The sequence below is a fragment of the Anguilla anguilla genome, chromosome 5 (assembly GCF_013347855.1).
Source record: "Anguilla anguilla isolate fAngAng1 chromosome 5, fAngAng1.pri, whole genome shotgun sequence".
In the NCBI taxonomy this organism is placed as follows: domain Eukaryota; kingdom Metazoa; phylum Chordata; class Actinopteri; order Anguilliformes; family Anguillidae; genus Anguilla; species Anguilla anguilla.
The window spans coordinates 39,499,349-39,512,740 of NC_049205.1; the positions used below are offsets into that span (position 1 = coordinate 39,499,349).

Below are 13,392 nucleotides of genomic sequence, written 5' to 3' on the forward strand. Positions count from 1 at the left end.
ACGGTGCTTTAAAGAACTGTTTAACCCAACATGATATGGGATACATTCGTTGAGATATTTTTTAGAATGTTGGCATAACATTTTGAGACAACATAAATAGTCTATAGGATACAATCTGCTGTCAGTAGCCATACAGTTGTTTTGATATATGAAGTTTCACCTTCTTCTTGTATCTTATAATTATATTGTTGTGTTTTACATCCTTGTGAGTGCTTGCTTCAGATATTGAGCTGTTAAACATTTCATTTTGGAAAATAAGTGTAGGCTATAGTTGTTATTGCTGACAGTGAGTGTCAAACAGCTCTATTCTTTATGAACACAATACTACATCCAGACATAATGTTGCGTTATGCACCCTTACTGTCCCATTCAAGCGATTGTTTGCAGTCTGCCTGTTTCATTGAAGTGTTTTAGTTTATTGTGAAAGTTAGCCAAACAAGCAGCCAAACAACTAGTTTTCTCATTTGACAGAAAAAAAACCAGTGGCGGAGCTACCACAGCAAGAGGACAATTGTCAACACAAAGAAGGTCAGGGGTCATAGTACAAGGTCAAGCAGACAGGGAAGAGAACCTCAGTGGAAAGACATTGGACAGAGGAAGTGGGGTACAAGTCACCAAGTCTTATAGAGGCCTAGATGAACATTGTGAGAGCATACCACTGTTGTCATCATTTGGTTTCATTAATATTTGGGCTCTGATTGGAAAGCGTTTAATTTCTTAAACCAATAATTTCTTCTTCCTTTTGTAAATACAACATGGCTACCTCTTCAGACGCTGGTACCCACGCAGTTGACAAGCAATGATAGAAACCTTCATCCAAATACTCAGGTAAGAGAACCCAGATGACCACCAAACAATTCTGGAATGTGGGTTTAAAATTTACTTTCCTGATTTTTGCCCTGCTATGTTAATTGGTGACATGTTTCTAGCTTTCATCACCTTTTCTCTTAAAGTGAGCAACAATCTTTTGAAGGCTGTGGATTGAACAGATTAATTGATTTATGAATTGGGATGGCAGGTATGCCATCCCGCCAGGTTACGGCTTGGTGGGCTGGCATGCCCCATACCAATACAGCACCGAGAGTTTGGCACTTTTCAGGGTTCACAACAAAAATAACCACAATGACCACAGGCTCTCAGCCCTTAAAAACATTAATTTCTGTACCTTCTGACCCCATTTCAACAGACAGAAGTCACAGAAAAACTTCACACGCCCACACAACAAAGCCCCAAAGTTAGGGGATTTTGCGTGTTTTCCTCCTTCTTTCTTCTTTTTCCTGCCTGATTACATAATCACAAATGCTCCCGGCTCACAAAGAATAAATCTCCCCATTGGACATTTAAGTACATCAGCCAATAAAAACATTGAATACACACACAAAATGGACATATATACAAGTGCACAGGTTTAAAAGAACTTTGCAGGCCCAATGTATATTTTCCTAATTTTAATGGCAGGCCTAGAATTTGCCAGTTTGAATTAATGACTTATAGACAGTGCTTTGTATGTATGAGTAACTTGGCATTTTTGTATGTTTTTCATCAGATTTACTTATTTTTAACATGGACAGTAAACTATTTTTAGCATGGATGTTAGTTCATATTCCACCTGAAATAATACACCTGCAAGGCTAATCTGTACTCCTTGGGTAGGTTTGAACAGTACTTCAGAAATATTAGAGAATTAGATCAAGAAAAACAAAAAATAATTAAATAATGCATTTATATGAATGGTGCTAAGCACAGTAATACAGTTTGTGGTATTATAAAAATTGTGCACTGTCTGTCCTCTGAGCCTCCTGAACTAATTTGACTTTCCAACACAGAATTTCCACAGTTCTGCTGCTTCTGGGCCCAGACCTGCTGAACTGTCAGCACAGCAATCAACACAGGAAGGTAAGTGACAAAGTATGGTGTACGGAGTCTTTGGTTCCGGAGAACAGCAGACTCTTTGATGTCATCAATGAAGCTGTTGAGCAGGAATTTGATTGCCAGTCTTATCGAATTTCTCCAGTTGGTGTTCCTGGCGATGTGGAATGAGGCATGTGCTGATGGACTCGCAGACCTCCCATGCTAGTTTGCAGCTGCAGAAGCTGGTGTCTTTGTGGCAGCACAATGGCTGCTAAGTGCTATGGGAACATACATTTCAGGGGGCATGAACATGTCTCTTAGATTTAACTGAGCAAAGCCGTTTGGTGCCATAATTTATGGAGAGTGCATTTCACTTGAACTTCACACCAGTTGGTGTATAGGGCTTGCAAAGAGAAAGCTTTTTTATGGCTACCCCCCCCCCCCCCCCCACCCCACCCCATATAGCTTAATTCAAGTGGTCTTTCCTGTTTAAAATTCCATCGTGATATTAGTCTACAGAATATCTCCTGGGAAATCAGTGGAAGTATAAATCTGTCTGCTCGAAGATGAGAATTGTGACAGTAGGGTACAGGAGGCAGTCTCCGTTTTTGGGTGAAGATGGTGCCAGCTGTCATGTGTCCTCCCCCCTCCCCCATGGGTCTCTGGAGCATGAATAGACAGAGAGAGACGAATGGGATGAGAGCGCTATGAGAGGTCTGGCGATCCTGAGTCTGGCTTCTCTTCCTCTTGACCTCTGTGTGACCCTGGAGTTGACAGTGGGGTTTGGGTCGCTGGAGTTGTGGCTGAAGGTCAGGTGGGTGAGGACGCTCTGAATAGCCCAAAAGCAGCACAGCTGTGTGTCTCTGGACCTTTTCCTAAATGCCCTCCCGTTTTATTTTCATGTTTGTGCATTTATTTTGAGCAGCCGGACTAGATGGGAACAGAATTTCTCTCCTAAGCGCCAAATTTCTTCATAGCTCCCCTGACAGTAAGAGCTGGCATGTCCACTGGTTGTCATTGGCAGCCAGGGAATGAAAGACTAATACCTGCTCTGGTCAAGGCTGTGCTGAGAGAGGAACTTGGGAAACTCCAGAGAATGCAGATACTCAGTAATGGGGTGGGTTACAGTTACAGAAAACCACATATTTGGGATTGACAAAATTAAATACAAGAAAGCAGCACTGTATATATCAATACTGACTCGATCAAGATTTCAATTTTGTATGAGGCAGGTAATAATATCAAGATAATAATTAAAGCCTGTTGCTGTAACTGATCCATGTAAGACTGTATGGGTCTAGCTGCTCCGAGCTAGCGGAAGAGCTCTTACAATGCAGTGTGTGTGTGTGTGTGTGTGTTTGTGTGTGGGCATACTTGGTATATTTATAAATGTGTGTAGGGTGTGTCTGTGTTTCATGTTAATAGCCTAAGTACTATAACTTTCACTGCTCTCTGTGTCTGCACAGGTGCCTAAGAGGATAGAGGCTCAGCAGGACCCTGAATCCAGGGAGGCAGCAGGGCCGGGTTCCTGGGGCCCCTGGGGTCCCTGGGGGGCCTGCTCCCGCACTTGCGGGGGAGGGGTGCAGGAACAGACCCGACCCTGCCTGTCAGCTTACTCCCCCGCGGTCGCTTACCCGTCCAAAGCCGCCCACCCCCCTCTGTCCTCCGGACACGTGGTGTCGGCCCTGCGCCCCTCCGTCCCCCTTCATCGCAACACGGGACAGCCTCCGTACTCAAACGGGACAGGGTCGCACCCGGGGGGCCACAGGAAGCTGAGGGGCCAGCAGCGAGACCCCCGCGTCGGACGCAGGTGCTGCTCCCGCCCCCGGAAGGGTCTGGTTTCCCCTCCATGTGAAGCAAACGGCAGGGCAGGACTAGCATCTTTAGCGCAGCGGTTGAGCACAAGTCCGAATCCTGTATTTTCCGAGATGGACCGTACCGCATTCTGAGCAGCCCGGCTGAAATGAGACTCAAAGGACCCCATTGCTTATTTGACTCCCCTCCAGTGTAAAGATATTCTTTTATAAATAGAGTCAATGTCTCCGCATGTGCCAGGCCTGTTTGTGATCTCCTTGCTGTGGGGCCACTTTTAAAAAGGCTTGAAATAAACAGGCAGTGACAGTTGATTAATGGGTTTTTTATTGAGCTGAGCAGCAGGTTAAATTTAACAGTGAATCTTTCATCGAAGTGACATGGATGAAAAGTGGCACATGAATGGATGGACAAGAATCCTTTTTATTTAGAATAAGGCACAATTTTTCTTGCTTCGATTCTCTTTCCCAGTGCTTCTGACATTTGCGAACCGTGGCTCCAGTACTAATGAGAGATGTGATGCGTGTCTGTGTGTGCAGGAGGGGCGGGGACAGCAGACGCATTACTCCCGGCATGTATGGGTACGGAAAGATGCCCTTCGTCATGCCACTGCAGACGGACACCGGGCAGGAGCCGGGCACCACTCCTCCCCGGAGACAGCGACGGGCCCCTCCATCGGGCGCCCTGTACCCGGGCCAGCACGGGGGCCACCAGCAGACCTACAGGCAGCATGGCCCCAACTACGGCTACGGCGGCGGCCACCACTGGCCCCAGACGTCGCAGCCGAGGACACACCCAGCCAGGACCTCGCTATACCAACCCAGCCCCGCCCACAACCCACAGCAACCCCCGCATTCTGACAGCCAACCTCCACAAACCGGACCCCACAGCCCCCTGCCCACCTCCTCCTGCACAGGGTCCCAGAAGCAGTACAAGATGTGCAACGTTAACGTAAGAAGTGTTTGTGTCCTCATGTAGGCAGTTTTTTAGTGTTCATCCTTTGAGTAGGCGTATTTTCATACTATTGAGCTTGGCAAAGATTCAGTTTCCTGATATAAACGAGTTGTGATGATTAGTTTCCGCTGCTTCAAGGTTGAATTACAGCACATGCGCCCCCGTTTAATTGTGAGACCAGTTGTGGGAGCTTGTTAAATTTTTTATAGGTCTGGATACAGGTGTGTGGAACTTTCATGGATTTGATGTGGCAGTGAGGCTATAATTTGTGTGTGAATCTTTCATCGCCCATCAGTGTGCAATGAATAAGAAAGAGGAGGGAGAAAAAAAAGAGAAAAAGAGCTCACGAGAGAGAGCAGTTGTTTGGTGTAACAGGAGGCTGGTGGAAACAAACTGGAGTTTAAAGTGTGGAGATGGACTTCCTTTGGCATCAGCCATAAAGTCTGGAATTTTCTCGGGGGGAAGAATGCAGTTTGGCTGGTCCCAATGCGGTCCTTGCCAGCAGCCTAAGAGACAGAGGTCAAACCCCCCAGAAAGCCCGCCCCCAGCCCCAGGAGGCAGAGGTTGCCCCCCGACTCCCACTCTCATCTTTTGTAGTTCCTTCAGGAGTCATTTCACTTCAGCACACCCAGGCCGATCACGACTTCACTGGGCCACCAGCTCTCCTGGCCTGTGACCACATTGTTACAGTTTCAAATCCCAGACGGTGAACTGCTTTTGAGCCATGGAGAAAAGAACTTATATTCAGTAAATAGTCAGCTTTATAAACGAATAACCAACAAGCTGTTAGCCACCCTGCATTGGGGTCTCCATTGGCGTGTAATGCTTGTCTGTTCACATTTCTGTCTGCAGTCTTGTCCCCCGACCAGCCGGAGTGTGAGAGAAATGCAGTGCTCGTCTTACAACAACCAGCCCTTCATGGGTCGTCTGTACGAGTGGGAGCCTTTCAACGAAGGTAAGGGTCTCTGTGGGTAGTTACTGTTACCCCCCGTATTTCATTAAAACGGTATGGAGTCGTCAGTGTCATAGTGGTAATGGCTGCGTTACCTTTCACCAATGCTGTCAGACAACGTCTCCCTGTTGTGGTGCTTTGGAGGATTACAGCCGACTACAGCCTAAATCCTGGCTGTGGTCATGGCACTCAGCACAGCTCAGCTCAGCCCAACTCACAACACGAACACACACCGAGAATCAGCTCGTAACGCACAGATCAGCAAAGCATAACTCAGCACGACTCAAAAAATCTCTGTTCGGCTCAAGAAAAATCTCAGTTAATCTCAAGAAAAACCAACATGAGACACAGTGCATTGTAGGACAACATAAACAACATGTGTAGCCAAGGCATTTTCTGAAAAGGCACGCTGAAATTCTCATTCATCTTTCAAAGAGCTGGATTATCCAACTTGTGCTTGTTGCTGATGAACTGCCTCATTTATACAGACAACACGATGGCAGGTAACTAGAGCAGTGCTTTTAAGCGACGTTCCTCTTTCACTAAAACTACTCCGACCAAGTGATTTTCCTGCTTGAAACTTTTAGAATCTAAGTTTTAAATGACAAATGGCATTGCCTCTGGTGAAGCTGGGAGGCTACAGGAGGAAGAGCTAGCCAAACTATAACATTTACCTGCTGAACAAACCTCACACCTTGCTCACAGATCTCTGTCTGTCTCCTGGAGACCAGAACCCTCCCACACTGTATTCCACAGCTAATTTTCACTAATTGATCAGGTGAGAGGGTTTCAGCATTTATTACCACTGCCTTCTCAGGCTGGCAGGGTTGTCCTGGCAACACGTAGCCCTGGTTACTAGCCAAAATATCTTGTCTCCTGCGAAATTCCTTACCTCGAGTAATACATTGACAATCTCAGACCACAGCCATTCCTCATAATTAGGATGTGGTGTGCCGTAAGCTTGATGGTTAAGGCATTGTTTGCTTTTGTCTTAATGGTTTAGAAATATATATACAGCGGCTACTACTAAATTAAAGTAATTTCATGGAGTCTACCGAGGAATCCTGTGGGAATTGCATGTTTGCTGTTGCATTTTAAAAAAACCGTTTGCCAAGCCTCATAGGTAAACCTCATACCTTCAATGTAATTGCCTGCCCACTTCCACTGTTTTGGCAGTCCCCAGCCAGATTTGCTTATAAAAGCATTTAGGATATTATCTAGATCACCGTGTGTGTTTATACAGTGTGTGGCACGCAATTTATTTTAACAGTGATTGTTCAGCATCTTGAGGGCTCAGCGATAATGGTGTAATTTTGAATTCAGGGGGTCCTGTGTATTTGTATATAATTAACAAACAAAGGAGTTCCTTATTCTGTAGTCGTACAGTGTGGGGTGAATTGCACCCAGCCTGATCTTTCAGTTTACTGGCAGGGGCCTGATATCAGTGATTACACAAGGTTTGCATGTGCTGCTGCAGCTCACATTCTCTAATTCAGTCTGTACAGTGGCTTCAGTGCTCACAGGGACTTAGTCCCTTTACATGGCACTTAACACTTTAATTCTCTGCTGATTATTTATGGAAGGATGTTATAAATACGTGTGTGTGTGTGTGTGTGTGTGTGTGTTTATAAACACCCCCTTCCCCTCCACCAGTTAAAATAAACCACACCAGCACCTCCAAGAACCCATTCTCCCTAATTAACTTTGGAATCCTTGTCCATTAACAAATCCAATTACTTCAGTGGAGCTTGGTTTGGTGGGGGGTGGGGGTGCAAATTAGCCGAATGGCTCTGGAGTCTGCATAGGAGCTATCTGAGGGGAAGTTCTTTGAGTTATCTGAGGGTCAGTGAATGGATTTGTGTGCTCTGTAAATTCACTTTGCCAATGGCAAAACATTGAGCCTGATGTACTCCAACTCCATTACCCTCCAAGATGGGCATTGGGTTCCACCATAATCTTTGCCATGCCTTGATGTTCACACCAGGCGAGGGCAGCTTCCTGCCCTTGCCTGTAGGTTACCATTTTGCCCCTGGTTTTAATTTTGGTGCTGTGGTGATGATAATCATTCTAATGTTCTCTGTGGCAGATTTATATATAAATACAGTATCATATGACTGCCTCTTTCTTCTTACTACTGTATGCGACCGTATAGCAGTTGATCTGAGAGAGAAAACCCCCCACACCTAATGCACTTGCAAGTCGCAGGAGGGGGACAGTAATAGGGAGAGGTGGGGAGGGAGGGGGGTCTCCAACACCAAAAGGTCAAGGATTTCTTTATAGAAATGACCGCTCAGCTTCCTAATCTGAGAGAAAGAGAGAGGGGGGGGGGGGGGGGGGTGTGAGACCCATTTAGCCAACAAGATTATTTAAAATGGGATAAAAACCCTGTGTTTTGAACTTTATATGCAGAATTATATATAGAATGGTATACTAGAATGGTATACTTTAGGTCTGTATTTTATTGTATGATGGATAGCCCCACTGGCTGCTACATATGCCTCATCAGTTGTGCCCAAGCATGATATGATTAGGTAATGATGACGTTTAAGGCTTGAAACCCTTAAATTGACCCTGTTCACCTAGTGCCCACAATGTACGTCATGGCATGTCAAGCATTGCTGATCAGCCTATGTATTCTTCTGAAATGAGTCACAAGATAATACATAAACTTCAAAAAATATGGTGCTATAAGTGCACTTATAATATTTAGCTCTTATCCAGTTTAACTTGCACAGTTAAATCTTTCTCATACATTACATTTATGCAGCCAGATATTTACTGAAGCAGTTCAGCTGCTGTGCCCCATCTCAGTACTGAGCCTGCAACCTCTGGAGTTACAGACCCATTTCTCTAGCCAATATATATTTCAGTACAGCCTGGAAGTAAGGTATTGCAGTACTGGGCCAGCAAATCTACTGAAACTCTTTGCTTTGGCCCTACTCCAGTCCCAGTAGCCCATGTTTTAAAGTGTACTTAAGTTATGTTTCCCCAACAGATGAAAAACATTCAAGCCACTGTAAAATAAGGTGAAATAAGCCATGACCCCATTTTCTCCAACCAGCCAACTTGCAACTAATTTTCCAGAACTGTACAATATGATATTAAGCAGGGATAGAGTCTGTATTGCTGTGTTTCAGGTTTGAGTTTCAGCTGATGAGTTTTGTGTGTGTACTGGACCACCACTGGCTATTTGCCACAGAATGTCCTCTGGGCATTAGGAAACTTTATTAATTGCTCTGTAGCACTTGATGTGAATACTTTTTAACCATAGCAGGATAATAATAAATAAAAACACTTTTTCAGAATTGTATATTTTATGTGTTTATTAGTTACTGTACTTCTCGACTAATGGACTGCTTTATTGTAAGTTATTAGCATGTTTTAATTATCATATCACAGGTCTATTAAAGTTACTGTATTTCTACAAAACTCTTACAATGAAGATGACCTATAACCAAATGCATCAGTCAGATTTTCATTGAACAAAAGGTTTATAGTTAGTCATGCATTTATTTAACAAAAAAAGTGGTTAGTCTTTTGGGTATCCGAAACCGAAAAATGTGGACTGCAATTTTTGTCTCTGTAAAAATAACATATCTGTAATGTACACATGACTACCCCAGCAGGATATTAACTATTATGGTCATTAAAGTAATAATAAAAATGAATCAATAATAAATGCATCTTCATTATCTCATTCTTGTACATTTGGTTTTGAAGTGGTATAAATATGCAAAGTACACATAGGCATGCACACACTACATGAATGGTGTATGATAAAATACAATAAAAAATTTAAATACAAGCAGTAAACATACAAATTACTACAGACCGTGAGCTTTTAATGTGCTGCGTTTTGTTGGTGAAATACAATGCTGCACTCTTGTGGATACTATGTGAAGATTACATGGTGCTTGAGATGGGAGATGACACAAGTGATGCAAGTGAGTTGTTCTCAATAGCACGGTGTTTTTGCTCCTGCAGGTCGGGGGGACCAGTCCTGTGAGCTCAACTGCCTAGCCATTGGATTTCGCTTCTACGTGCGACAGGCAGAGAAAGTCATCGACGGGACACCATGCGGCGAGAACGAGACTTCTATCTGCGTGGAGGGGACGTGTCAGGTAGGGCCCAAGTTAGAAGTTAAATATTTTTCCCGGAGAAGATAATAACTTATCTCTCTCTTTGAGCTGTGTATTATATTTAATCATGCATCTCTGTCTTTTTACTGATATTGTAAACCCTTGTCTTTTATAAACATAAATACTTCATAAAAGTAATGTGGGCTTTTTACTGCTTGGATAAGCAACATAAATATTTTTATGAAGCATATGTTTTTTTCATTGAGTGTAAAGAGGTCACTGATTTTTGTGTATCAGGTGTAGTAGTTTTCAGGGTAAATGGACTGCATTTATATAGCACTTTTATCCAAAGCGCTTTACAATTGATGCCTCTCATTCGCCAGAGCAGTTAGGGGTTAGGTGTCTTGCTCAAGGACACTTCGACATGCCCAGGGCGGGGTTTGAACCGGCAACCCTCTGACTGCTAGACAATCGGTCTTACCGCCTGAGCTATGTCGCCCCTAGATGGGATTGTATCTGAACATTTATTTAAACAAGACCAGGTCAAAACCTAGTATATGGCTGGACCTAACACATGTGATCCGGCCGACCAATGGTGTAACTTCATAACTCGGCTGACCAATGGTGTAACTTCATTACTCACTCAGTCACTCAGTCACAGACATTCGTGTTTGTAGGGCTGTCCCCGCTATTGCGGTCTAGCCAAAAATGACAGATAGTAATAGTGTTGAATACACTTTCCACCAGCAGAGGGCAACATAACTGTGCCCACAGCATGTTGGGACTGTTTAAAAATATCAATGCACATATTAAGGGAACAGATGTTCGTACTTTTTGTATGATACTAACAGAAATCTGACCTGCATATTTGTAAGAGATGTTGTGTTGCATGTTAAACTTGTTTATGTGTTTCAAACATGTAATAGCAAGAAAAGTACTTTACTTTACTATCCTGGATAAAACAAGGAAAAGCCAATTACAGGTGAAAATGGCATATAGCATATTAGTTTTTCTGGTAATTGTTTTTTAGCCCCTGGCCAATAGTGTTTGTTTTTAGCCCCTGACCAATAGGGTTTATTTTCCTTTGAGCTGATATTCATCATAAATCCTTTTGGAACTACAGATTAGCTGATGTCACCACTTTTCTTAATGCATTCTGGTGATCCCTTGAATTTGGTTGTAATGCAGACTGTACAGGCTCTGTAAAGCAGTAATGCTGTCTATCATGTTAAGTTTTAATCTGGATAGGAATCTTTTCATCTCATATGTGCTCCATATGTTCTCCTACTTTAATATCTGTAGAATTCAGGTTGATCACAAGGTTAGGTTCCTACCCTGTTTCTGGCTTTCTCTCAGAGAGAAACTGCTATGTGTGGTTCTTCTTTGTCAGAGCCCAGTCTGTCCATATACAGTGTGCTGAGGGTACATTCTGGAAGGAGGCTGGCCAGTTTGATTGGTGTCTATAGGTATATTGGATTGGTCTCTATATGTCTTTATATATAGTGTAGTATGGTCAGAAATATGGAGACATTTGGGTAAATGAGGGACAAAGCGTATATTGAAGGCAGCTGCTTCCACGTCGGTGTGTTTTTGAAATTAAGCAGTTAACATCCCAGCCTGTTCAGGGCTAGAAGATGAGACCTCAGTGGGTGATTACTGAGGCATATTTGGTGCTTCTGTGGGCTTCTAGGATGGAGACAGCTGAACTTGATGATGTTTTATGAGGAGCAGTGTCTGAGGTGATGTTGGCATGAAGCTCTGAGGGAATGACATCATCAATAAATGGCAACCATGGTTGGAAGCACCTACTCCTGGATCTGGTTTCCATGCAATAGTTTATTCCTAATATTACTCTGGGGTATGAGCATGTTTTATCATGAATGGCTTATCAAGAACTCTTTAGAGCATGATATTGTTGTCAGGTGCGGAAATCATTAATTACACCTGGCAATGCACATTTGCGAGTACAGTGGTTCGAGAACACAGCGGAGAAATGTGATATGGTGAGATTAATCATCCTTCTTGAAAAATGACAAGTTCACATGTGGTGCACACCTAAAGTAGCCTACAGGCCTGAGTGCTTGGTTTCAGTAGTGAAGGGTTCTGCCAGTTCCGTAATGGTGTTTTTGCCTTTTCCTGCTATATATTGGGTGCACTCTTTCCTTCAGAAGGCTAAGTCAGTGTTATCTAATGATTCTCAAGTGATCACCTTCATCCAGTGCTGCAGAATTTCTTTCCTGCGTATTTGAGCTTTGCTTCTTAACTGTGTCTGTGAGCTCTGGAATGGCGCAGGGCTGTAGTCCTCCTGCTCTTGTTATATTCAGAGCCGGGATGAGGTGCTGGAAACAATCTAGAACTTTCTTCACGCATTGTAGCACATACAAATTTAGGCCATATTCTGAATGCACGACCTGAGAACATTAAGTACCTCCCTTCTTCAGGTAGCACTTTAGTAGTTTGCCTTCTCTGGTTGCTGCTGTTTCAGTCAATCGAATCTCAGGATTCTTTTTTAAATTTAGCTCCTATCAACCAAGTCTCAGCGTCACTCTCTGAGTCAGGCTCCTCTCCAGGTGCTGGTCATTATTTGAGGACAGATCTGAAAAGCTCATCATATACAGGTAGCACTTTAGTAGTTTGCCTTCTCTGGTTGCTGCTGTTTCAGTCAATCGAATCTCAGGATTCTTTTTGAAGTTTAGCTCCTATCAACCAAGTCTCAGCGTCACTCTCTGAGTCAGGCTCCTCTCCAGGTGCTGGTCATTGTTTGAGGACAGACCTGAAAGCTCATCATATACAGGTTTCTCAAGACAAAAAGCTGAAGTTTTGCTCTATAATAATAGTTTTTGTTTTAAATGAACTCTAAAAGAGATTATTTGAGCCCAAGCAGAGACTGGGAAGATGTGGTAAAGAGTAGACAGTGTGAGTGAGCTGATGTCATGATAACACAGACAGTGCAGATTCAAATTTGGAATAACTACACAAGATTAGGTTTGGGTACCGAAACCTTATACCACTATGGCACTGGTTCCCATATGACCAGTACCTGCTGGACCGAATCACAATGCAGATTTCGGTGCCACTTTGAAATATCCAATTTTCCACCACCCTCTTGTGCTCCAAAACAGAAGCATCACTCATCCATGCCACCACTGCATGCCTTCACTAGCTAACGTTGCACTCGCTCAGTCAGTGACTGCAGGTACCATTAGCAAGCTAGCTAACGTAAAACTCAGTCAAAATTCCAAAAGCCAAACGATCTAATAATAGTGTTTGTATTCATTTAGAAGAATAATTGAAACAGTCAACAGTTAATATATAATTAAATTTCTTTGGCTTTGCAATAAAAATACATTTTAAGAGTTTTGTAAGAGTATTGTAGCACCAGTATTGGAAAAATGTAAACGATACCCATTCATACGCATTCAGGTCTTTCAATGAAATGCACACTACCTTTAACTTTCTCCCTCCATTACACAGTCCTGGTTATGCCAGCTTAGATAAGGGCTAGTGGGACCAATCAGAGCTCAGGGGAGGTAAAGGAGATGCCCCGAAAATACTCAGCTACACATGCATTCATCCATTATGCATTTCATGAAGTTATTTTTCATAAGTATCACATTCCATTACCACTATTGGGAGCTTATTAAAAAGAAACAAAACAATTGGATATTACATCAAATTGTTTTCCGCCCTGTGGCCCCTTTTCATGTTTGCCAGGGCCCGTACTTGCCACGAAACAGGCAGGCA

General features: G+C 43.3%; 1 protein-coding gene across 3 annotated transcripts in view; it reads left to right on the plus strand.

Moving 5' to 3' along the window:
• Positions 1 to 13,392, plus strand: part of LOC118226956 (thrombospondin type-1 domain-containing protein 4-like) — a 44,028-nt gene that overhangs the window by 1,669 nt on the left and 28,967 nt on the right. For 2 of the 3 annotated variants that reach the window (XM_035416967.1, XM_035416969.1), the window contains exons 2-7: positions 772 to 828; positions 1,827 to 1,896; positions 3,318 to 3,661; positions 4,203 to 4,614; positions 5,470 to 5,572; positions 9,554 to 9,690. In XM_035416967.1, the coding sequence (XP_035272858.1) occupies positions 800 to 828; positions 1,827 to 1,896; positions 3,318 to 3,661; positions 4,203 to 4,614; positions 5,470 to 5,572; positions 9,554 to 9,690 (1,095 nt within the window). In that variant the 5' untranslated portion in view covers positions 772 to 799. Of the gene's footprint in view, positions 1 to 470; positions 645 to 771; positions 829 to 1,826; positions 1,897 to 3,317; positions 3,662 to 4,202; positions 4,615 to 5,469; positions 5,573 to 9,553; positions 9,691 to 13,392 lie in introns of those variants that run through there. The other variant, XM_035416968.1, reaches the window with a different exon arrangement.